Genomic DNA, 27,858 nt, shown 5'->3' with positions numbered 1-27,858 from the left:
TGAATGTTTTTTAATTGACAGCCTATATTATTATAAACTTTCTGATAGGACCAACCATGTTTGAAGTGGTTGTAAATAAACACACTTATGACAGCATTCTACATGGCACTATTAATGCGCCAAGTTGCTGTTGCTTGTTAACCTTAAATAATGTATAGTACTAAGTGGTGACTACCACAAAGTGACAATATTCAATGACAAGTGTGCATTTTTGCCAGTCTTTTTTTTTTTTTGTCTGCGGTCCAGTGTGTTGAGCGCGAAAATGGGGCGGCGAGGTAGATTGGTTTATTTTGATTGGTTTATTTTGATTGGTTAATTTGAATCTGAAAAGTAAGACTGATTATACATAGAGTGATTTTCACCATATTGCTGTTGCCACCTCAATACCTTGTCTTACAGTGATTTTACCACAATTAAAAGTGGTAAAACAAAAACAAAACAATAAGCTCACTATTGCCGATCTCCCAAGCGGAGAAGGCCCACTGGGGTTCATTCTCATTCTTAACACTAAACCCATCCCGACACGGTTTCCTCTCACAAAGCTGAACAAGAGCCAAGGACGCAAACAGTGGTCTTATCGGTCAACAGCCGATTTACTCTAGAGCTACTCCTTTTCTTTTGCTGTGGCATTTAGACAAATGAGAGGAGCTCCAAAACTAACAGTGGAGGACGGCCGGCCGTATCACACGCTGCCCACCTTCATTCATTACCAATATAAAAACAAACCAGAGAGTGTGATCAAAGCAATCTCCACTTCGCCCCTCTTCCTGGCCCGGGAAGGGAACAACTCAGAATTGATTGCTGTTGCTTCTTTTTGTTTGTCTTTGCATAGAACGCTGTTATCTCCTATTAAAAGAGTGTGTGTGAAGAGATCTCTGTGGACATAAATCACATAAGCAGTCCTCCTTTAGGCAAGCAGAAAGGCAATCAATTACATACAAACAGACAGAGAGGAGGAGGGTGACAGCATGTTCCTTCTCCTCCCTTATTAACATAATTATTCCCTTAACGTTTGCACAAAGATACACAATGGTATGGGATTTTTTGTAGATTATAAATATATATAGCCTACTGTATATTTAAATAACATAGAAAGAGACAAATAAGTGGCTTCGAATCTTTATACGCTCATAACTGTGGTTGTGTGTTATTTTTGGGGTGTGTGGGGGGAGGATGTCAAGGGAAGAAACAGGTATTTTCGGCTACATTTGTATTAACAAAGTCTTTAGATATTACAGTGGTAAATCGTAAATGCCTAAAAAGCCTATTTGCTCCATACACAATGCCCTCACAAAGTATTCACTTAAGCCATGTTTAAAAATATATGAATGTTATTGTAATGGACAATAAAATATGTGGCACTTATTGATGGCAAGATGGCACACCTTTCAAGCCAAAAAAAAAAATACACACACACACACACACACACACGTGTACACGCACACACACACACAAAGATGAAGATAAATTTTAATATAAAATATTTGAAAACTTTCTGGTTATATAATATAATCAACTTTATGAACATCCCTCCACTAAAAAGACTTTGACATCTGTTGATTAAAACAAACTACATGATTAACTAAGAAAAAAGTTCTGAGAAAAGTTCGAGCATCATTTGTTTGCACTCGATTTGATATTTTGTTATCAAATGCAAATACAAAGTTTGCCAGAGAAAGACTGAGCTAGTAAGTGTGTTAGGAACAGAAGTCTGCGCCGCTCACTGCAGCTGTGGCATCGCAGACCTTTCAGTGTGATTGTAATGAGATAGAGGTCTGTTCACTGACCTGAGCTCTACATTTCAGAGCTACACACAGCTGGGGACAGATAAGCAGAAACAGGGGCTTGGCTGGGTCAGTGGCCCTGAGGTCGAGTGGTCACTGAAGTGTGGACATCATCCACCCATAACCCCCCTAACAGACTTTGACACGAACAGAAACTCACGCATATCTGCAGAACCCTTTCTTGCAGTCATTTCAATTGGTTTGAAGAAAAACCCAACTTATTGTGGCGGCAAACAGAAACATCCTTTTAGTAAAAATGTACTGAAAAAAAAAAAAAAAAAAAAAAATTCACAACAATATTTTGAAAGCTCATCAAATATAAAACAATAATTTATTATTTCTCTCATTTTACAAGACATCAAATTGCATTTCTAACTAATGATTTGTTAAACTGTATTATCTTGCTGTAATAGAATGGAAACCTATACAAAAGGCTTTTTGTCTACAACAAACATTGATATCAACAATAATATGAACAGATTTAGATTTTAATAAATGGTTTCACTTTGATGCATGTCTAATGTAACAGTAGCTGAGTGAAGTATGAACTTTAGGAATAACAGCACCTTTTCTTTAAAATCTGTAAAGCAAAGTTATCGTTTTTGTTGTAAAACCCTGTCATAATGACTGCAAAGTATATAATGACACATGCCAAATATTCTGTGATGACCATGAAGCTAAATATCTGCATTACTTTAATAAGCAATATGTATGCATACAAAAGTACAATACTGCTGACTGTTAGTTACTTGCTGATGGTTGTTTATGGTCCTTGTATTGTTTTCCAAAACTTTTAAAGAGGCTGAATGGTCATGAATCAGTTCCTTAATATAATATTTCAAACCACAAGCTCAATATAGAAACGAACAGAGCAAATAAGAAATCATTTGTATAAATCCATCGTTCTATTCAATCTCTGAGACTCTCATTGTACCTACTCTTGGCAAATGGCAAAGTTCCTTCAAACAAGGCATTCATATTTCCTATTTACAAATATTGCCGCATTGAACGAGGCAGGATTGTCTACCCCAATCGGTAGTGTCCTATTTACAGAACGTTACAGAGCCTACACCGTGGTCACTGATAGTAGGGAGTTGTACACTCGTGTCCCATCGGGGGACTTTGTACCATGGGTCAACAGTTCCTGGATAGTCATCCAATTGTCGAAGATTTTCTTGTTCCGCTTCTTCATCATCTTTTTGTGACTCAGTTCAATGATGTTGAGCTCCTTCTTGTCTTCAGCGCTCCCTCCTTGCTCCTTCAGACAGTCAATACGGCTCTGCTTCATAAACTCCCTGCGCTGGCGCTGCTCTTTGGCACGAACGGCGTGTTGCTTGCGCTCCTCTTTGCTCCAGTAGCGACCCATCTTCATTTCGCTGATGGCATCGTCATCTGTAGTCATCCCGCTGCGCTCCTCTCGGATCCGAATGGCTCGCTCTTTCAGGAGCTTGTCCCGGACGGGCCGCTTGGTAATGTAGCGTGTACCGTCACTCCGGATCTTCACTTTCCATTCCATCTTGGGTCCCAAGTCAGCAGAAGCAACGGGGTCCCGGCACATGCTGACTAGGCTCATCTGGCTTTGGGCGTACTCCACTGATTTTTGCTGGATCAGTTGCATGTAGCTCTGGTAGTGCTGGGCGTGGGCCGGGATGTGTGCGTGTTTGTAGGGAGATTGGGGCTGGGCATGACGACCTACTTTGCGCTCTCGGACTTCGGGCTGGATTCCAGCTTCAGACTCTTTCAATAAGGTTGGGCGACCCCTGGTGGGGCTGCAAGCCTCTTGGACGGGCGATAGCAGAGGTTTAAGAACTCTGCTCCCACCCGATGTACCGCTGCTTGCCCCTGCCTCCGCCTGATTTTCATTTCCACGCCGCAAGGAGTTGTCCGGGGAGAGCTCTAGAGTGAGTGGTGTGCTACGGCAACTTTCTCCTGTGTTGTACGCGCTGGAGCTGTCCTTGTCGGACTTTTCTGGGAGTTCGCTGATGTCCGCCAGCTCGTGGCGTCTTGCATCCACGCTCGTGTTGTAGTTGCGGAAGCCGCTGTTGTGCAGCATCCAGGACTGTTCGCGGCACTGCTCGCGCAACTGCTGCATGCGGTGCGCTCGGACTATGCTCAGGCACTCAAGCTCAATGCTGCGGAGCTCCTCGTTCAGAAGCTCCAGCTCTTTGTCTACGCCCTCCTCGCCGACGCCACCCTGTCCTCCACCTACACTGCCACTGGGCCAGAACAAACTCTGCTCTGGTGTACCACTGCTGCCTGTGCTCTGTATCTGGCACTTGAGCTCCAAAAGCTCGCGAAACCGTTCACATTCGTCAGCAGGAAAGTCACCCAAGAAGTCTGCATCCCCATAGTCTGCGGAAATGAAAGACTCGCTGCTGAAGGGGAGGTCGCCACTACCTAGGGTGTCCTGACTGTAGGCGAGCATGCGGCGACTGCCTAGCGTGGTGGAGGCGCTGGTTTGGTCGTCTGCAAGATTCTCCTGCTCAGAACTCTCATCGTTACGAGTGCTGTCGTCAGTGCGGCCCACTCCACTGTCCTTCTCATGGTGGTGGGAGAGCAGCGTGGCAGTGTCTGTTGTACCTTCATCTTCCTCATGCTTCTTCTGAAAGAAAACAAGTCAGGGAATGTCATTACTCTGATATGTGTAACTACATACTGCAAATTTGATGTCAGTCAGCTTCATATTAATATTAAATATGAATAATTATCAGTTATCATATCAAATATATCCATATTGGTGCATCCCCATCAAAATATATCTTGTGCATACACTGCCCGGCCCAAAAAAAAGTCGGTGTTTGGATTTAAGTAGGCAGATGCTTAAGGGTCAATGATTGGATCATTATTGTAGTGATTATTATGTTTCTAGCATGTTATATGTTACAGTTCTTCAAACCCCATTTGCTGGAGTGTGTAGCTTTTCGTTTCTTAAACAATCATGAATGAAGACACATAATGGCCATATTCCAGGATGACAATGCCAAGATTCATCAGGCTCAAATTTTGAAAGAATGGTTAAGAGGGGTAAGAGGGGCATGAAGATTCATTTTCACATATGAATTGGCACCTCTGAGTCCAGACCTTAAATTCATTGAAAGTCTTTGGGATGTGCTGGAGTAGACTTTAAAGAGTGCTGGACTCTTGCATTCTCAATACAAGATCTTGACCAAATATGGATGCACCTCTGGATGGAAATAACATCACAACATTTATTTCTATCAAGAGGTGAATCATTTTTTGGTCAAGATCTACAGGCTTTTCCAGATTTTTTAGAGGATGTTTTTTGGAACCTTAGGTGAACTGGCAAAGTTTCTAGTTTTGGCATACATATTATAAGAGTAAGCAAGAGTAAACAATCATTCATTAATGTTTGGGATGCATCAGGACATATTAGTGCTTACATTACTAAATTTAATGTAGCCATAAGAGATCTGACACCTGATCAAGATGCATTTGACCCTGTTTACACATGTAAATTGCACAGTCCACTTCAGATCGAATTACCTGAAACAGATGTTAATACCAGGTGCAAATGGGGCCTAAACTAGTCATGCTTTATTTAAACCAAAGTCCTGGCTTGCCTGCTTTATCTCCAGCTCAGTGACGGACACAGAATTTATGATTGATATGTTAGATGTCATGCAATGACAGGCTGAGATATGATTGACTGATATGCCTCCTGACGGACTCCACGAGTGACTTTGTGATGAATTTACTGTACCTGCTGGAGCATGCTTGCGGTGAACTGCATCGCCTGATGGTGTTGTTGCTCCAACATATCCATGTGGAGGTCATCCAGGTAGTCGTTTCTGTCATCATCCATCCAGCCTTCATCCAGCTAAAACAAAAAGGACAAGAGAAAAGCTATCAGCTATCAGCTGTCCTTGAAAGTAGAGAAGCTTGGTCTCTGACCTGAGTCTCTGACCTGTATCTCTGGTCGAGCCAATAGCAGGCACACATTTGGATGTTCTTCACTGGTTAAAAGAGCCACTGCTTCCTCACGGTTCTGGATCTCAATACCATTGATCTGAATTGTGAAGTGGAGATTTTTTTAGACAATGCCTGAAAATGATGAAATAAGATGAATTACATAAATTAAATAAAGCAAACCTGGATGATTCGATCTCCCTCTCGAATTCGTCCATCTCTTGCAGCAATGCTGTTCGGATCAATCTGCACAATGAGAAAAATTGGTGACCAAGACTATAAACCCGATAAAAAAAAAGTGATTCACAACTGAAACCACAGATATTTTAAGAACGTGCCTCAGACATTCACAATCACAAATATGGCTATTTTCATGATGCAACTCACCTCACTGACATATATCCCTGTCTCATCCTCATCATCGGTCCTGTAGCACACAGTAAACCCCAATTTATCATGGACATTAGTTCTGTATAAATCCACTTCCTGAAAGAAGAGAGTGATATTTTAATGCACAGAAAAATAGAAGTCATTTGTAAGTTGACTTGCCGAACAGTGTAAACAAAGCAGTTTAATCAGACAAATGTACACAATCTGTTGTCTTGATCTACACATTTGAATAATTGGCCCAGATTTAAGAGTGCCGCGACAGAACGGCATACTGCCACAAACATGTACATGAACAGAGACTCGTTCATCTTGTGTCAACACCTGTAATCTACAAGATACATATGGAGATCACAGCTCTCATGGGGCGGGTATCACAGCAGACATGAAGGAAGAGGGTGAATGAAGCTGTTACTGAGCAATCAAACAGTTCACTACAAAAAATCCTCTGTAATCTACTACACCAACCAACAAATGCTCCACCATCAGTCTCCGTCAATGTAAATAGGTGACTCGCATGAATACATGCCCAGGCAAGGAAACATATGTATATGCTATTCTTCAAAAAATGTAGGGTTGGTAAGATTTTTTTTTTTAATAAAGTTCTTTTTTCCATGATAGTACTGAGAATAAGACTTTTTTTGTATTGTGGTAATGATAATAGGTGGTAGAAATGTCACAATGTAAAATCTTCATGGTCCAAAACATAGACTTAATTAGTTTTTAAATATAACTGAAAAAAATATAACTCCTTACTTATTATTTCCATATTATTTCCTATTATTTTATTTTGGGGTGAAATATAATCATATCATTCTTGACAAGTTTCATGAGATTTGGCCAAGCAATAATTGTCCATTATAAATCTCTCAGACTTTTCTTAGAGTATGGATTTGCTCGTGCCCATGCTGATGAAGTATTTGATAAGCTGGTTAGTTCATTACATAACATGATTACAAATGTTTCCCAACACTACACTATGGTATGAAAAGACCCCAAAACATTTAATGCATTAATCCATTTCTACCTCACAGCATCTAAAACTATCTTTCCTTTGTCCTTTAAGTGCAATGGAGAGCATTAATAAACAAGGCAGGTGGGTGGTGGTGTTGTTGGGCATTCAGATTGGCCCCATCCTGGTCGTTGATCTCTGTCTGCTGGGCCCCCAGTGCGGCACCTGGAGGCCCTCAGAGGCCAATGAGAGGTCGTTAAGAGGGCTATGTGCAGAGCATCTGCTGTTACAAGTCTGTGAACTTCATCTCTTTATGAACTCACTGGTGACCCCTCATGACTCACTGCCTACCACTCTCATTACAGTGTAATCTGTCTATGCTCATTGTACATTCAGATCAATCACGCCAGTCTAATCACCGATATATAAGTCAATGACAAAAGTAAATAATGCAATCCTTGTCTCGCATCTGTTCAAGGGAACAAGGCTAAAAAGGCTACTTGATATCGGTACAGCTGACCACTTCAATGTCTGTGTGAGGTAATGGAGGGTATGGTTAGTCAATTCACCAATAGATCAGTGGACACAGTTTGCATCAGGCCTGGCGTCAGCATGTCTTAATTCACATTTCAGGGACGACAGAAGATGGAGTAAAGAGAGAGAGATTCTGTGGCATCACCTCATACTCTAGCTCCTCTCTTTCCATCTCATGCTGCATTCCCTCGAGGAAATCATTGGGGTCGAAGTATTCATGAGCAGGAGAGTGTCTAGAAAACACAAAACCAAAACCATATCATACTGTAAAGAACAATAATATAGAGGCGCTTATCAAATGAACCCTGTATTCAAGTTTTAGATGGCTGATTAATACATACGTTCTATGAAATGCTACAAGGCTGGCGGAGGTGCCAATTTCACATCTCACGTCTAAGGGATTTTACTCTTAGTAAATCATTGGAATATGTGGTTTCTTGTGGATAATTGCTTTATAAAACAACCTAAATAGTGATAAAAATAGCAATGTTCAATAAATATTTTCATTTATTATTATAATAATAATAATAATAATGATAAAAACATTCTTTAGACAAATAATTTTTTTTTTTAAATGGCTCATCCAATCGATTTTAGATCTGTAACTATCAACTTTATAAAATGATGTTGAACAACACCGGTCATAATCTATTTTGACAACTCAACCCATATCTTTTAATAGTAAAATAATTAATAAGATAAAAACAAGCATCTGCAGAAATTAGATATCAGCAAATTATTTTTTTAATTTTGGCGTATTTGGAAAAAAAATCAATTCAATTATTTTCTCTTGGCTACCAAGTTCCTGTCAGTAACATGTGAGAGACAAACCCAGAGGACACATGCAGTGAGATGTGAGAGGACAATGCAAATCCAAATAAATGAGAGCAACTTAATTTCATCTTGTGCCCTGGGCCAAAACACTGTTAGTGTGACAAGTATATTAAACTCTAGTTGGGTTGGTTGAGCAACTTCTGAATTATGTGCAATGGCACGTAAATGCTACATTTCCAATTCGTCTCAGCACTCTCTTTGCTATAAACAGCACCATCTTCACTAGTTAGGAGTCAGTCATAACTGAAATCTGTGATATGCATTCTGATTGGTCCAGAGGTTGAGACTCACCCCTCTGGGAGCAGGTACTGTTCAAGCACATCCCCAGGCGGGGAGGACGTAGGTAGCTTACTGAGGGCCATGATATGTTGGAAGGTGATGTCCGTCTGGGTGCAGATGTCCACTACCTGCGCTTCCCCAGTTGGGCCTGTAGGTTTGGGTCTGGGAGCACGGCGTAGCACCTGGACCATGATAGGCTCTTTAGCCATACGGAAGGCCTCAACTGCCTGGTCGTGCGTCGCCTTGGACAAGTCCTTTCCATTGACCTGTTGAAACGGACAAACATAACAGCACTGATGTTAAAAATCGTTTAAGCATTAATGTGTGTGGAGTTTTGAATATGACTGAGCAGGCTGCATAACACAAACTACTCCATTATAAACAGTAGAGCTGCTCTGAGATGACAAATTCAAGGGAGCAAAGCAATAAAAACAACCGTTGCAACAGAACAAAGCGTCTGTAGTGCCTCTCGCAGCTCTCGGGGGTCAAAGATAGACTCAGCAAAACAACAACATAAATTAGAAAGCTCTCTCTTGCTAATTAATCAGGGTCATTAAACAAACTGAACCAGGGGAAACGAATTTAGCTAAGTAATTTGAAGACGAGGGCCCCCCTGGAAGATGATGTGGGAGCTGTACAAGAGGAAATGAATGCGAGCTTCAGGGCCAAAGCATGACACACCAATCAAGAGCAGAGCAACTGCTGATGAGGGCTGAAAAGAAATGAGAAAGAAGAGGTTCAAAGCAATCTTTTAGTGCAGAGAACCAAGGCCAGATGGGGTCTGAGCTGCACGCATAAAGGGAAATTTCAAAACGGATTTGTACAGTAGGCCTACTGATTCTTGCTACCCTTACAAAGAAGCAATATGGAGGCAACACAGTGATGCTAGTACTTTGATGTATACCTTGTAAGAGTTATTACTTATTACCATATTCTTTTAATAATTTCTAATGCAGATATGAATAAAATAAATAAATAAATAAATTTAGGCTATATAATATATAACTGAGAACAAATTAATTGCTTAAATCAAATGACAAACACATGTCCAAAAACATGCTGTCAAAGTGGTAAAAAGTATACATTTTATTGCTGTTGTATTGCATAATTTATTTCCAAAAAGTGTCCTGTATGGGCTGATGTGATGTCAAGCTAAACTGAACAGCTAGCACACCTTCATTAGGTTGCAAAAGCATGACAGTTTCTGTTAGTGTGTTTGCTAACAGGGTGTTTGACCTTGGGTGGAACCGTCTTTCTTATCTCAGAGCTTATAGAGATTTTCCCCATGTTCCCGTCTCAACAAACACAGCATTCCCATTTGTTCATTCTTGATTTCTAGACGAGACAGCTTTGATAGGATCTTTGCTTGAGGCATTCACAGCCTCGTATGCAACACACCCCACACACACACACACACACACACACACACACACACACACACACACACACACACACACACACACACACACACACACACACACACACACACTAGCACAAGGGTGTGATGAAATTCAAGGGAAAAAAAAACACAATAAATTGGGTGATGCAATGTTTGAGAATGCACAAACATCTTATTAGTGCACACAAAGTGAATATCTCCAAATGCAGGCACACATATTTTTACATACAAATACTGGTTATATTATAATGGCTAAAAATAATGGTTTAGCCTTAATTTTCTGAGCCATGGATGGATTTCTCTAGTTGTATGCCATATTCTTTTACATCAAACATTTCTGCAACTTGTCCGCAGAATCACACCTCTCACACAGCTTTTAGAAATGTATCCACTGAAATCCACTGTGCATTCCATTCCCTTTATAAATAAATAAATCACTTGTGAGAAATATATAGAGTCTAATTCACAAGCTGCTGGATCCAATTCTCGGATTTTCAAACAGGCAGGACCGGAGCACTTCAGCTTTGAAGAGGGAATATGTTAACTAATAACCAAGAGGATTAAAACTAATCCCAGCTAGAGGGATAATTGGAACATCCAATATGAATCCAAACTCTGAAACTTCCGAAACAGAAAAAAACAAAGATTCACCATCTTCATAAATGAACACTAAAAGAGCCTTTTACATTTTTTTTTAACCAATATTCAGTATTAACTTTAAAAAGTATGGAGGTTTAATAGTGCAGTGAGGTGTATAAGATGGTTAAACCATGGTACATACATTTTACAGATAGTATGGTCCTTGAATGATTATGGTAATTACAGTTTGTGGTACTTCCAACATTATTTAAATACTTACAAAAAAAAAATAAAAAAATTCAAAGGTATGTTTTATTGGACATGATAACATGGTACTTCCATTATAAACTAATTTCAGTACCAAAGTATATTTCAAAGTACCACAACATAACCATCTCATACCATGGTACATTTCAAAACCACATGGTAGTCCCATGGTATATATTTTTGAAAAGGAACTAATTAGTAAATGCTAACCTAGAAATAAAACCGTATCAGTACAATGGTACATGTCGGAAAAAAACACACCAAGGTACTTTTTTTTTTTTTTTTTTACTTTTTTTGTTACAGAAGATGGCAAATCTTTTTTTCTTTATTTTACCTTTCAACTGTTAACTCCTTGTATTCAATTCTGTATAGATTTTCTTTTCCTCTCTCTTTCTCCATCAGCTAGGTCAATAACACAATCATCCCTTTTTGTGTGTCCGTCTGGTTCACGGTAAGACTTAAGTGTTTAGGAATCCCTCTCCTCCTCGAAGCCCACGACCCCGAGACAAAGCCTCAACCCTGGAAACGTTCTGCCTCACTGCCCCTTCAGCAAAGGGAAGGGGGGAACCGGGACCCCCATTCACACAGCTCACCTCTGACACCGTCTCACTGAGGAATACACACCAGAATAGTGAAAACTGAGCCTCCTCACACTCTGTTTAACACAGACCCAGTGGAACGACCACTCACGGATGACATACAGTTGCATTAGACAATTCATACAGAAAAAATATTCATACTGACACAATATGAAAAGTTAAATCTAAAATATAAACTTCACATGCTGCTTAATATTTTTGTTTATATCTTACTGACCCCAAAGTTTTGAATGGTAGTGTAGCTAAACATATCCTTAGTCTTGATCTAGATCTAGGTCTTGGATTATGGCCTTAAACAAGACTACAGTCTATTTCTAATATACTAAATGCCCTACTAACCTAAATCACAAATTTGCGTGGTATATTTACCATTATAGGTAATTCATAAGGAATTCAAGGCTCTGAATGAATTCATGTCATTACTCCAACTCTAGTTAGTACCAGAATTATAAAACAAGTCAATCCTTTCTGATGTGAGGTGGATTGGACCTTTTTCCCGCTACTTGTAAATATCAATAAACTTAATGAAATGTCAAATTAAACATGCATTGGGAAACACTACTCAACAACACAGAAATATCAGATGCAAAACTAGATCAGCTGGAGCATTTCACTTGGAAAACAATTCCAACTTCATTATCAATGTCTGCTTCACAAATACCAAATCAAACTCTGATTTTCCCATGATATAGTTTTCTCTAGTTAGGTGGATGTTTTACATTCTACACATTATCCCCCGGTTTCACAGACAAGGCTTAAGCCTAGTCTCAGACTAAAATGCATGTTTGAGCTGTTTTAAATGAAAGCAAGTTACTCTGACATATCTTAAAATATCTTAAAATATGCCAGTGCCATTGTTTTGTCCCAACATGCACACCAGTCATTTTTTTTTTCTAAGGCAGTATATAAAAGCTACTTAAATGTCCTAATTGAACTAAGGCCTAATCCTGGCTTAATCTAAGCCCTGTCTGTGAAACCAGGTGTATGAGTTTAAGAAGAACATCATAAAAAATGTGACAGACAGCTTAAAAGGGTTAGTTCACCCAAAAATTATGTCATCAATTACACACCCTTCATGTTGTTCCAAACCTGTATGACTTTCATTCATCTTCGGAACACAAATGAAGATCTTTTTAATTAAATCTTAACGATTTCTGTCCCTCCATTGACAGCTATGCAACTACCAATTTGACGCTTCAAAAAGTTCATAAAGAGATAGTAAAACTAATCCATATGAACTGAGCAGTTTAGTCCAAATCTTCTGAAGAGAGACGATCACTTTATATGATGAACATACTTAATTTAGGCTTTTTATTCACATATAAACGTTGATTAGCGAACATAAATAGAAGCTCAACCGATCCTGCTTGACGTGTGAGAATGAACCTCACTGGTTCTTGCTGAAGCTCAAACATGCTGCGTAACACACAGGAATGAACCTCATTGGTTCTTGCTGAAGCTCAAACATGCTGTGTAACACACATGAATGAACCTCATTGGTTCTTGCAGAAGCTCAAACATGCTGCGTAACACACATGAATGAACCTCATTGGTTCTTGCAGAAGCTCAAACATGCTGCGTAACACACAGGAATGAAGCTCATTGGTTCTTGCATATTAAGAGAACATGCTTGAGCTTGCGTTTACCACAACTGACGTGTGAGTTGATAAATGTTTATATGTGAATAAATGTCTAAATTCAATCTGTTCATCATATAAAGCGATCGAGTCTCTTCAGAAAATTTGGACTAAACAGCTCAATTCATATGGATAGTTTTACAATCTCTTTATTAACTTTTTGAAATGTCAAAGTGGCAAATTGTCAACAGAGGGACAGAAATCTCTCCGATTTCATTAAACATATCTACATTTGTTTTCTGAAGATGAACGAAAGTCTTACGAGTTTGGAACGACATGAGGGGAGTAAATGATGACAGAATTTTCATTTCTTGGGTGAACGAACACTTTAAGGCTTTATTCCCAGAATCCCTGAAAGAACATTCTCACCATGTGTTAGTTCTGTCCAGGGACTTAATTCCTCTTTTCTTCCAAACATAACAGTCTTAAAGAAAAAATGGGGGAGGGGGGTTTGCAATCTGGCAGGGTTTGATATGGTCTAGAAGATGTGTATGTCTGTGTGTGTGTTATGTCATTCAGAATGAGGAAACCTTCTTACAGTTCTGACTGACTTGAAACACAGCAACCTTTATACGCTGCGGCATGCCATCTCAGTGTGGATTAAGCAGCAAACAGAGGGAAACTAATGCCCCTGATAAGCATGGACGCCTGCTAAAAGACGCCGCTGTTTACTTGCTCTTAATCCTGTTTAAGCATGAGACCTTCTGTTATCCACAGAGGATCAATAGTAGGAGGCTAAATCACTTCCTTCAAGCTTCCTGTCTCCTATAATGAGTTGTCTGCTACTTTCCGTTTGAGGAAATACAGTTTCCCAAACTCTACCACCTAGTTCCTTACCTTACTAGCAGTTTGAGGTTATAACCAGGCTCACATGAAATCATCTCCCACTGAACTTTCTGCAGAATTTAAGGCCATATTTTGGGTACTTGAATATGCTTGAGGAATAATGCAATTGTCCCCAGTAAAATCAGTGCAACAAAATGTGGAAAAAGTCCAGATCCCTTCTGGGCCTGGTCCTAACCTGGTCTGGTAAACAAGAAATCAATTCCTATGGAAAAATACAGTAAAGACATATGGAAGTTATTAGTGAACATCCAGAATTTGTGAGAATGCAAAGTGGTGGAGATGAAGAGAAAGCTGGTTTACATGTGGTAAAGAAGAAGTGCAGAACCGAGAACTTCAGAAACATCTGCCTCTCTGTGGCACCTGCATGGACTCATCTTTTAATGTTAATTACTGTCAAAGAGTACACCTGTGCATAATTAGTTACTGCCTTCTAATCACTGTTGTTTAGTTTGCTTTCACTCTTGAGCTTGTGCTCATCTAGAGCCAATCTGCAGATAATCCTGTTTATACAAGAATCATGTAACCAAATATATGCGATCAGTGAGGAAAAATGAAAAATTCCTCATCGCACAACGGATATGAATAATCTTAATATTGAAATTTGCTCAATGTCTAAGGACGTTACAACCAAGGTTTGAAGTTATTTTATTCTACTCACATAAAATTTAACAGACCAATAAGTTGCAGTGGTACAGAGCAGTAATAAAGTAATATGGGTTTTTTGATGCAAGTGCAAGAATAAGATAAATAAATACATAAAAATAAATTAATAATAGCATCACTGCGACCCCACATAAAGCAGTTATGGTTAAAATATAAAATAAAATAATAATATCATGCAGACAATTGAGATGTATGCAAAATTGCTGACACTCACACACTCTTATGTTCTAGTTAAATGTTATCTGTGGGGACTGTGGGGAATATATAATGTTACAAAACATATATTTGACAAATGATGCCATCTGGGCAAAGAGAGCTAACACTAGAAATGCTGACAATACCATCTTCACACTCTTGCACAACAAGCTTTTAGTGCCCATGAATGTGTAAAGCACTTCTTTAAGACACAGCAGCCCCAATATTTTTAAAGTGAGCCGCACAGCAATTTGTATTTAGCCACTATGAGAGTGCTCATTCTGAATATAAATGATATATAATAGCTCCATCATCAGCATTCATCAGCCTACTGCTCTAGTCTAGAGAGTTCAAACTTCTCTGTTAGCATGTTTTATTCATGACTCAGCATGGACACCAGGGAAGCATGTCACCATTCCCCCCAACATGCATGCGCTCGATTGTATGCTGTTAAATTGTGTCTTATCACATTCTAAAGAATAAAAAGTCTCTGAAGTGGAAGTCTGTTCTCTGATGATGGAAATGTTAACAGCAGTTTAGCTTCTCAGAATTGGGTCTATTAATATAAATTATTCAGAATTAAGTCATTTCTTTGGTTAGAATGGATAAAGGTTGACATGCTTTGCTTTTAATATTTCCTTGTGTGTAATTAAAAAACGGATGGCAAAAATATTTGACCCCTAGCATTAGACAGAACAAATGGCAGACGTAACATCACGAGTGAAAATAAAGACAGTTGGGACGCTTAATCTGGTCATATTTCATTTTAATTGCAAAGAATCTGATGCATCTGTGCAAATAAAGCTGTCCATAAAAACGTGTGGGCACACCTGTGTTTGTCCATCACCATGCATAATCATGTCTGCGCCAGACTTATGGAGACTAATGGCAAAACAATGCTCATCTATTCATATTCTCCACTGAGAATCTACTGCAAACTATGTATCGTCTCCCTGTAAAAATAAAATAAAATAAAATACACAGCAAAATCAAAAATCTCAAGATGCATTGGAAATTTTTTTCAAATTCTATCTGATATTTGTGTTTGTTTTGAGTTTTTTATGGTCAGAATTGCATTTGCTTGTACACATTTGCATATATTATTAATTATATTACAGCAAACTCTAGAACAGTTTATTTTCTTAGTGTTAGTTAATACAAATTTTCAGAGAATTTACATTATCTTTAATTAAGTTCATTATATTTACCCAATTGGCAAAGCTTTTTTGTCTTACAAACTTTTGCGCTTAAGAAAGTATTTCAAATCAGTCATTTATGAGGTTACAATTCAGTTAGGCTACTGTCTAAGAAGGCAGCTTCCTATGTAGGCAGTAGACAGCAAGGCACGTCACTAAGCTTTCAAACAGAACTTCTGCTTCTTCATGCTGAATATGTTTTGTCTGTACCTTAACATGTTTAGTCAAACTGGGTCTGTGAGCAGCTTAAACAGTTCATCTTAAGTCCTTACTTTGCTAATTAATATCGTCTACAGCACTGTCAATGACATGTCAATATTGACATGTTATGTCTGTATTTCATCTGCCCATTTGTCTCATTCCATCTGTTTCATGTCACTTTGTGTATGTCTTTGTCATGTTCTGTCCATGCTTTGTCTACCCATCAATGGCAGTAGAGGAAAGTGTTAGCATGTAAGCCAGCAGACTGTTGGCCACCTGCTACAGCGTGAAGCAGCTGTGGAAGCGCTGTGGGGAGGACCTGTCCCTGATTAAGATAACTAGACTACGCTCAGTCTATTTCCCCACAGCAACGAGCGTTTTCCATCCCATCAATGTAAAGACTTATTAGGGGAAGAGGGGGATAGCGAGAAGGATTGTGATAGTGGAAGCAGTTTAGAAAAGACGATGCAACACAAACATGAACAAAATATTTGCAAATTAATCCTTTGTAACAGAATTATTACAGTCTGATGCCAAATTAAAAATTTCATATGGATGTATGTTCTGTATTTGAAGTCCCACCATCCATCCATCCATTCATCCATCCATCCATCCATCCATCCATCCATCCATCCATCCATCCATCCATCCATCCATCCATCCATCCATCGACATTGACATGGATGGATGGCATGATATATTTAATTCATATTTAATATATGAAGAGTTCAGATGCAAAAGCCTCTAAGTGCCATCTGAAATTTTCTTATAGAATGATCATTTTTATTAAGCTCGTATATATAAAAGTTATATAAATCAATATTTTTATTGTTTGATCTCAGTGACTTTTTATTGTTGATTTTATTTCTTAATAATCTGTTATGATTATTTTGAATTCCTTTTTATGTAGAGCACTTTGAATTACCATTGTGTATGAAATGTGCTATATAAATAAACGTGCCTTGCTTTGGGGGACGTTTAATTTCTGCAAACATTTTGAAGAACGTGAAAAGTCTGCCAAAGTGTGTAAAGTTACTAGCAAAAATGCATTAGCTAGCACTCATCCAATACAAACCTAATCTGTGTCCGAGCTTCAACAGTCTGACTGTTTTGATACTTTAATTAAAACGAAGGTCTTACACGAGGTGCAGACAGGCGCCATGGCCATTACAGGCCACTTCTAGGGAGATTAGGAGCCATGGAGCTGTCAAACACAGTCTCCACCAACATGATGGGCCAACATGGGCCCATCAGGGACAAAGGAGACTAGATCGCCACATGGTGCATACCTTTCCTGTTTGAAGCACCGAGTTCAGCACAGTAAGAGAGAGATCAAGTTTACTCGGGGATGGCGAGGCAAGCTCGCTGCGTCCTCTCTCGGTTCTAATTATCTTAACTGAAGGGGAAAATGACCTTCTTTCGACCTGTAGCTTCACAGGGACTAATTCTCTTTTCCTGTGAGCGGTTTTGTTAAATGGGGCCGCTACACTGAAATCAATAGGCCAACTGAACCTGGTTTTAAACACAGAATTTTGGCAAATGTTGCCAGAATACAACATAAAAGCACAGTGGAAGCTAAGCTGCTCTTCCAAGATGAATGCTTGCCACTAAAAAACTAAAATGGTTCAACAGTTTTGCTTCATTTTGTTGACATATTACAGTTCACTATACAATTTTTACAGAGGGGATTTTGGAGATCTCTTTTTATCACTTTAATCACCATTTGTTTTAGGAATACAATTTTGTCTAAAATCTGGTGACTTATATATAAACAACCCCCTCAGTAAAAACCTTCAGAATATAAATAGGAATAAAACTGTAAAGCTTGGTATATGTAAGTGCTACTGAATTGGAGACTTCTGAAAAGCAACACTTAAAAGTGTATTTTGGATGTTAACAACACTTTATGAAATGCCAAATAGCCCAACATTTCTAAATTGACTGATGCATAAACCGATGCATTTTACTTGAAGTGTCTCACCTTAATGTTGGAAACAGTTTCTTTTTCCTGCTTAATATTTTTTTGTGGAAACCGTGATACCTTGTTTCAGAATTCTTTGATAAACAAAGTTCAAAAGAACAGCAATTATTTGAAATAGAATATCAGAGTAAAACAGAATATCATAAAAATACTTTGACAGTGCACTACTTCACTACTTCATTGCACTATTCAGCGGTAAAACATGAAAAAATACAAAGACCACATAGAAAACAATAGGAATAAGCATACAGCAACCAGTGTAGTCTGATTCACAAATAAAAGTAATCTCATGAACTGATTCTTTTGAACGAATTAGTCAAACATGTCATGTGTTATCAGTTTGAATTTATTCCTTTCACCATGTCCAACGCAAGAGATTTGTAATAATAAACGGCACTATAATTAGAAAGAAACAGTAAATTTTGGGCTGCCAATTGATTAAATAATCAAATTAATCACATATGTCAATACTTGCACTTAGACAAAGCTTTATGCTTGAATTGCTCCCATGATATCAGAATTCCTTCTAACAGAATTTACACACAGGTTGAAGAGCATGATTAACCCTCTGGGGTTGACGTGCCGGTGCGTTTTGGAGGATTTTTTCTTTTTTTTCGACTTACAATACTCCGTCATTTATGGTCATACATATAAAAGCAATGCATGTGTTAATTTCAGATTCCCATGTCTAGAGTTATTTGTAGTGTATCCTGGAGCACACGGCCTGTGTAAATATTTCTGGGTGCCCATGAATAGGTATATGAATGAGTATGTGTTTATGTGAGGAGGAGGAGGCATCCCTCTCTATCAGTTAGCCTCTGAGGAGCTCTAAAAGAGAGAGAGAGAGAGAGAGACAGCAAGAGAAAGAGAGAGAGTGCCAGACACCCTAATGAAGAGGATCTGTGTGTATTATCTGGGGATGGGCCCAGTCAGAAGCCTGATCCCCTCTATATGCCATCCAATGAACCACACACATTCTGACAAATCTCCAGATCTCCCCAATAACATCTAATTTCCAGAAAAGCTGTTTAAATCCCCAAGACCAATATCAATCCATTGCAATAACGCAATTCCATGTCACAATCTACAACACACGTGTGTTTACACACATGCTTGGAGAGGTCAGCCGGACACATGGGTAAGCGGGCGCCTGGGAAAGGATGAGTCAACAGATCACTTTCACACTTCAAATGAGTCTTTCACTCTATTCATTAAAGCCCAGCGACATCCTGCCGCCACTCACAGGCCTTAATTGTGAATGACCCCGACGCCAGCCAAAAGCACTCTCAACATTACCCCACGAAACAACAACCCCCTCTGCCACATACTTCTCCAGGCACCTACTGTCTGTGTGAGACGGACCGATCGGACATCACAAAGACTCCATTATCTGCCTGTGGTATACCTTTGCAGTATACATGAACAATATACTTTCCCATCACGATTGTTGATTTTATAATATTACAACATACAGGCAATAATATACTGTATGTATATAAATAGAATAACATACAGAATATATACAATTTAATGCTGTTTGTGGTTGCTGCACTTTTTGAACACAGTTATATGATTTGCCATGACCTTTTTAAGTTGATTTCTGGAAAAGGATTAGAAATTTCAAGGTTATTTCCAGGTTAAAAACTGATAATTTATATATATATATATATATATATATATATATATATAAAATTGCTTAAATATACTATAAATATATAAATTGTATTAACATTAATATCATCATTATACATTTTCATAATGCATATTTTTTCTTGTTGTGTAATGTTGTAAAAACTCAACAATAATTATTAATCGGTTCTGTATAACAGTTATCAAACATGAAACTATATTAGTCCTGGAAAGCCTGGGATAGAGATTGAACGATTCAGCGGTGCTCTGTCTACCTGGTTTTAAACGCGTCCTGTGTTAGGAACAAAAGAACGCGTCCTATGCTGTTGCTTTCAGCAGGGACGTCTTCTCTCTTCTGATATGTCTCTGTTTGATGCTTGTTTTGGTAAAAGTCAACTGCTCATCATATCTAATTTCAGCAATGTCACAATGTCTCATTCAGCACAGAAAAATGGTGTCTCTCTTTGACGTATTACCCCAGACAAAAATGGCAAAAACAGCTGCAACATCTACAACCAGTACAGATAACAGTAATATCAAATCTTCTCAGATGACACATCAACATTATGTGAGGTGTAACGAACGCCATCTGATGTTAAACATGGATGAGCATCTTTGTCTGACAAATCTTTTCTCAGGCATGTGATGATCCGGCTTCGAGTAACTGACAAAATGAAAGTACCAATAGAGAAACCGGTATGGTTCTCTTAACTAACAGCCTGTCAATCAAAAGTAATTGACTGCAGCATGACAGATGCAGTCGAATGGAGGAGTGGGTCGAATAAAGAGCTCATATGATGGGCCCAATATGTCTTTGTCTCTTTTCTAATTTCATTCAGGGTATTTTGGGTTTTTTTTTCAACAGGGAGTGATTTGAAAAGGCTGACGCTTCCTTTGAAGCCCAACATCGGCTGTTGGGTTGTTAACAAACAGAGACCATTTATTGTTGTAGTGCTCACACAAATACACGTATATATTTGCTCGGCCCTTAGCGGGAGAAAAAGCTTTTAGTCCCGCTTTCACACAGTCTGTATGATCAAAGCGAAGTCTTTCACAATAGTGACTGCTCTGTCATCAACAGCTAATGCAGAGAAACAGCCACTGTGGAATATAGTGAAAGGAGAAGACGAAGTGGCCAGGCCACTCATTAGATTTACTGAAAGCACCTTACACACCATACAGACACCAAGAATGCATCCCTTAGTAGGCGAGGAAGTGCTAAACATGTGGTTGTACAATCTTCTTGGATGCTTTCATGCCTGAGATCCACAAGAAGTAGCGATTCTAGGGTTCTTTTATCAGGAATTGAATAAATTAACATGTTTTATTTTGTGTGAGCTTTTTAAATCAACAAGAAGCCCCCAATTTGGAACATATAATTCAGGTTAAAATTTGTTGATAACTGTCAATTTCTGTGATAATGTGTTTATGGGTGCACATTTACATAAGTATAAGTAAGAGCATGTGTCCTGCCGTGTTCTCAGAGGCCCCCTACTGGCTTGCATCTACAGCCTCCCGGCGATATTGTGTCAGACATCCTAAAGCTGTAAGCGTCAGGATAAAAAAAACCACAGGAAATTAAATCAGAGCTGACAACAATGTCAAACAATAACACACTGCTCACAAGGACACAGTTCATACATGATGCACGACATGGCACAGGTTCAGAAATATCTGACGAATACATTAATGAGCTCACCAATAAAAATTCCAGACACCCATGTTGTTATTACAATTTATATATATGCATGTATCAATAATCTGCCAATAACCCACTTTATACTTATTATACCAAACACATAACAAGAAACAAAAGCAACAGTCATTTTTGTATTTGGCTCAAATCTAACCACGCCAAATAGATGGTCAGCGATTAAACAACAGTGACAATCAGCCCAAGAATGGAAAAGTTAGCTGCTTTAAATAGAGAAGATGGACTGAGATCTATCCACACATCAACCCTGTAACATGACGAATCATAAACTGTCTGTCACACTCAATTCAAGCTATCCCAACCACAGTCACATAACTCAAGAATATGGACTACACAGTGTCACATCATCACTCTTCATTCTGTCAGAAAATACTTTCATAAATATGAATTAAATGTTTGTATATTATTAAAAAAATGATTGATTATCAAAAACAACTCAACATGACCATGAAATAAAAGTCCACTAAGATTCATGCATGGCGCCACCTTGAAGTTATCATGCATTATTCATAAAATGATTGAGATTAATTCCAACGAACAACTTCCTGTGAGAGAAAAAAAGAGATCAGTTACCTGGCATACTTCATACAGGAGTTTGTATTGCTCTTGAGGCTTCTGTAGAGTACAGACTCTGCACCCCATCATGGACAGATCAGACCATCTAATTTTTCTCTTGGAGGAGAGCAGGAACTCAGTGCGCTCCCTCCCTCTGGCTCTCTCTCTCTTTCTCTGTCACATGTGGCTGCCCTCTTGACCATACACCTTGTCTTTTCTCTTCCTCCTCCTTTGTCAGTGTTTCTCACTTCCTTTATTCTGTAAGATTTGCACAAGCTCTCCAGCAAGCTTTATCATTCAGTATGAGTGTGTGCATGAAGGTCTGAGTCAGTCCCCCTCTCTGGATCGGTCTGCTTACATCGGCAACACTCTACTACTTATGCACGCCCACTCATGCATATTAAGCACCACCTCATTGAATATTCATAGGGGGGCTGTCCTACAGTGCTGCTGTGTGTAAATGGTGATTTGGGTGCATTTAAGTCTGCTCAAGATTAATTTATTACTCGTTCCACCTGATGTGTAAACGCAAAGGCATTATGCCAACAACAACGACTGCCGAATGGGGTCTGATAATTATGCAAATTGAATTAATTTGAGACAACAATTGTTAATGCAACAAAAGAGAAGCACTCAAGTAAGATTTTCTTTTCTCCACTAATATAATTTTTCAATAAATTATAAAAAACAATGAGCAGAGTAAACATTCAGTTTTGTCTTTATTTCTGTGACCTTTGGTATACATCATGCATGAGGACTATAAAAAATAATCGGGGCAATCCTTGGGGGTTTTTAATAAGTGGGCTAACGGCCAAGCAAACAAATCTAAAGACCGAATGTTTCCTTTCACCTCAACGACCAGGCTGAGGTGACTGATGCAAAACGACACTGTGCTTTTGGTTCCATGCTAATGTGTGAGTTGCCCTTTACGGCACCATAGCTGACAATAGGGCAGTGCAGACCTGGCATCGGCCATGTCCAACACTGTGGTGCCACTCAACCAACCAAACATAAGTGCCAATTAGAAGAATGTTGAACTGTGCTGGGGCAGTGTTCCTTATTCACGCAAGGGGAACTAAGATATAATTTCATTCACTAATGGGGCATTGCTGTACTACAGGTTGCTAGTAGGCACTCTTACTTGACAAAGAGATAATTTGCATCCTCAACTTTGTCAATCATGTTGCCAATTCTGATTGAATGAATGATTGAATGATTGAATGACTACTGCCAAGTGCGCCCCTTAATCCAAAGAACACAAACCTATCTATACAAAATAAATAAATCATTCATTTTAAAATGATACACATGAATTTAGGCATTACAGCATGATTTAATAAATATTTAATTTATCAGTGTTATTAACTTACTGTTTTAAAAAATAAAATTTAAGCAATGACACAAAGATCATCTAAATGCATTTGCACAATTAAATATTCAACATCATTCAACACTGGCCGATGTGCATCTCTAGTGGTAATACAACATAGAAGTCAAGAAACAACAAGAGTTGATATCAATGGGTATTTCGAATGCAATATATAGAGGAATAAAGAGAGCATGTTAATACTTCATGGCATGACAGCTGAATGTCTGTCCACATTCCACATGTGTCTTTGTATTTTCATTAACACGTTTTGCAGTCCAAAGATATCAAAAATGGCTTGCCTTGTTGTATATTCAGGGTTATCAGATAAGAAAATATTATTTCAGACGCGAGTTTAAGCTGCCTCTGCCCTGTTTGAGCCATCATCTCATTGACCGGGAATGTCATGAGGGAGCAGCACAGGAAGGTAGTTGGCATGGACCATCCTTTCCTACCAGTCTCTGAGAGAGGAACTAGGATGAGAACTGAAGTGTTTCTATGTATGTTTATGTTTAATCTGGTGGTGGGATTTCCTCTGACCAGATGTTTCCATATGATACTTAACTCTCCCGGTTTCCTGCCATTTCACAGTCTAGCTCCATAGGATTATTCCACTTCCAATGTTTACATCATTCCTGGACCGTCCTGTTGTCCTCTCTCAATGCAAGCATAATCCCCTTCCAACATCTCTGGTTTTGGAATGATTGACAGCCCTGAATGCTTGAGATCAAATGATTTGTTATAAAAGCTCCTGGAGAAAACAAAGGACTGCGAGAAGCATCATGCCGAGCAGATAATAAGGGTTTGGTTTATTTGAAGGCACGGTACCATCATTTGAATGTCATTCTTTCTTTTTATCATCTTCATTTTTCTATCTTCCATCCTTAGAGGTATTGTTTGGCCTTGATAGAAGCGTGTATGGATTAACCTCTGACCTGCTTAAGGCTGAAATGATCGAAGAGATTTACAGACTCTCGACTGATCTCACCTCCAGCAAGAAGATTGCAATATAGGCACGACTCTCATACATTCAAACTTATACACTTGCACTCACAGAATAACGCCAGTGACAAGAACGACAATAATAAATAGCATATATATAAATATATATGCTATTTTGCCAGCAGAACACTTCGCCTCTTTCCCTAGGGAACTTATTTTTTACCAGACTCTTGATCTTTAAATTCTGAAAAAGAAAGAAAAAAAAGACAAAAGAAAAATATAAAAAAAAATGGCCATTAGTGAAAGTAGGACTCCTGTTGCCTGAGCCAAACAAAAGAGGCAGCCCAAGTCCCAGATAATGATGTTTCTCGGGGTGTCACGAGCCACATGGGAGGTGGAGGAAGGGCCAGAGAGGAGGTGAGTTGACAGGAGGTGGCGGCGGCTACATCACCCCCACTTTAATTAAGACAACACCGGCACTGGGAGAGCACTGCCGTCCTGCCCGGGGTTTAAGCTCTGATGCAAACATTTATATTCATCGCCTGTTCCTCCAGATGTCTCGCTGTGGCCCCATTGGACCCGGTTTAACAGTTGTCTCTGTTGATGTTTTAACAGCCACAACAGGGGGGCAAGGATTCTTTGTTTAAAAACCACACTTTGAATCCAACTCTAAGGAGGTACTTGCATTAATTTCAGGTTGAATTTTTACATCAGTCATTATTGTATTCTTTTTATATAGTTTTATATGACATTTAAAATAAAGAGAACTCTTCAATATTTTTATATATATCTTTATATTGGTATAAATAACAGCAAAACAATTATCATATAACAGTAACCACTAGGACTGGGTTAAATATACAGATTACTCGACTTTAATCGATTCTCATTTTGAAGAACCGATATCGATTCTTTAATCCTAAGAATCAATCTTTCAGTCTATGCTGTTTTCAGTTGATGAATGAACAAAATTGTAGATATCAGTGAGCTTTGTGCTTTGTTGCGTCTGATATAAAACAACTTTCAAATTCTCTCAATTTTATTACGAATTTCAAATGATAAATACCGTTTTGGCGCTCTATAATGTGACATGACAGATCGCTGATCAAACAAAGCGGCAGCACAAAGCGCACGTGAACCGATAATCTCTGTCCCTTTACTACTAGTTACAGCACAAAATAAACTTCAATGAACATCAGAAGGTATGTTGAAAGATAAAGTACAATTTACCGAAATCTGTACACTGCCAAAAGACAACAATAAACAAGCTTGTAAAAAAAAGTCACGTTACATTTACCTCAGAATAACCATTCAAAACTTGTTAGTCAGCAAGAAAAATTATTTTAGCTAAATATATACACTTTAATACATATTCACTGTATCTTAAACCTTAACCTTAAATCCATCAAAAATAAGTAGAAACATAATTATGTCATTAAAAATTTATTATTATAATTATAATAAATGTATTACAATAAAAACTTCCTTATGTGCAAAATCAAGTGAGGTTCCCAGTGTACTTTACAACATTAGTTGAGAGAGATTGTTTTTTCCTTGAGGAAATTTGCCATGTACTGTACCTGATAGGCCCCAATTAATCGATATTGAATCCAACTGAAATGAACCGAATTGTGAAAATTGTGTCAATGCCCGCCCTAGTAACCCCATAATGTCCTGGTATGTAACATAATTTGCATGCAGGTAACTCTCAAACCTTTAACAAATCAGCAACAATGCTCAATATGGAATTGTTCACACTCTATTAGACTAATGGGGGAATTGGAAAAATTGTTGGTCTAACATGTGTTTAAGTTGATTCAAAGTAATTAATATATCTTATAAACTCAAAAAGTCTACTAAACTAGTCTGGAACAACCCCTTGTTTCTCAGTGACAATACATGACAAGCTGTATCTCCCTGCAACTTGAGTTGGAGATCAGAGTTCAGCCCAGGTTTGGTTTGGAGTTAATGGAGCCGTGCCCTGGCATTTCTGACGTACCACTAGGCTAAATGTCACACTATCACTCTCCCTACCGGACAGTTTAAGCTCTGCGAGGAAGAAAGAGAGATTCAAAGGTGCTCATCACACTTTTATAGCGGGGTAGAGTTTAAAGAGCAAGATACATGGTGGGGGAGGAGAGGGCACTGCAGTGATGGACAAACACAAGATGATGAGAACACGATAAACAAAGAGAAAGAGAAATCTCAGCACCATATCACTCAGGGAGCATTTTAACAGTTTCTGAAAGTTTGAATGACGCAAGCTTGTGTTTCAATGATGCAGAATAAAGTATCATTTTATATATAAATAAATTATATTTCAGTATCATCAAGTACCAGCCGGTCATTATCGGAAAATAAACCTTGACCAAATAAAAAGAACTGCACAAAAAATATTATTTTAAGATAATATGACATTGAACTGACACTTCTACCTTGAATGAAGTACCTCATTCAGTTTTAACAGTCTTTGCTTGTTTGCAATGCAAGGGTAAATGAAGAACTGGTTATTTGAATAAGTATAGCATTTCTTAACTCTAAAAACACTATATAAAGGCTAATGTGTTATGCATTTGAGAAGCGGAGAAGAGTGTCTTAGTCTGGAATCTGTCGTCGAATCAAAGTCAATACCGTCTTAAATAGCCTGTGTGTAGCACTTCAGTTTTAATAACATGAGATTTGCCAAATGACAAAAACAATTACATATAGCACAATAAACTTAATAACCTGGAAATTGATGAAAACGTACAAAATTCTCCATTTGAGCTTGATTTAGGTCAAATGTTAATGATCTGATGACACTTGCAAGTGTCTGCCTACATACAGTATAAAGCCTTAATGTCAACTTTGACAACACTGTGTTTAATTATTTAAAAGAAATGCAGTGTTTTTTCATGAAAAGTAGCATTTTTGAAGATACAAGGTGACGATATTTCCTTAATAGAAATATAAATTTTTTTTGTTGCTTTATTAACTTTTTATTAATTTATTAAAATATATTTATTTTTATAAATGTTTGCTTTTTAAATATTTTTTTTTTATTTTACAACAAAACTACTCCATACATTCATAAAAAACATTGCAATTCAAAATTGATTGATTGATGGATGATGGATTTGTAGCTTAACACATTCTTGCTGATGCTTTTATCAAAAGTAACTTTAGTAATTTTGATAAAACAATGTCTATGTTAGCGTTAACAATTGTTGCAAAATTTGCTGATGTCACCAAGATGATGTAGAAAAAAATACAGAATATATATATATACACACACACACACCCAATAGAGAGAGAGAGAGAGAGAGAGAGAGAGAGAGAGAGAGAGAGAGAGAGAGAGAGAGAGAGAGAGAGAGAGAAAGCAAATACTATCTTCAGAAGCCATCAAGATATCT

At 38.3% G+C, this 27,858-nt stretch overlaps 1 protein-coding gene across 3 annotated transcripts in view; it reads right to left on the bottom strand.

The window, feature by feature from the left end:
- Window positions 1–239: 239 nt before the first annotated feature.
- The window catches only part of pdzrn3b (PDZ domain containing RING finger 3b), a 90,703-nt gene continuing 63,084 nt past the window's right edge, over window positions 240–27,858 (bottom strand). For 2 of the 3 annotated variants that reach the window (XM_079882529.1, XM_079882531.1), the window contains 7 exons: window positions 8,710–8,963; window positions 7,730–7,817; window positions 6,099–6,197; window positions 5,895–5,957; window positions 5,710–5,811; window positions 5,506–5,622; window positions 240–4,386 (listed from right to left, as the gene is read on the bottom strand). In XM_079882529.1, coding sequence (XP_079738655.1) covers window positions 2,851–4,386; window positions 5,506–5,622; window positions 5,710–5,811; window positions 5,895–5,957; window positions 6,099–6,197; window positions 7,730–7,817; window positions 8,710–8,963 — 2,259 coding nt within the window. In that variant the 3' untranslated portion in view covers window positions 240–2,850. Of the gene's footprint in view, window positions 4,387–5,505; window positions 5,623–5,709; window positions 5,812–5,894; window positions 5,958–6,098; window positions 6,198–7,729; window positions 7,818–8,709; window positions 8,964–22,176; window positions 22,501–27,858 lie in introns of those variants that run through there. The other variant, XM_079882530.1, reaches the window with a different exon arrangement.

The sequence above is a fragment of the Squalius cephalus genome (assembly GCF_949319135.1).
Source record: "Squalius cephalus genome assembly, chromosome: 10".
NCBI classification, from domain to species: Eukaryota; Metazoa; Chordata; class Actinopteri; order Cypriniformes; family Leuciscidae; genus Squalius; species Squalius cephalus.
The sequence above is the reverse complement of the archived record's forward strand: the minus strand, read 5'-3'. Positions and strand labels throughout refer to the sequence as shown.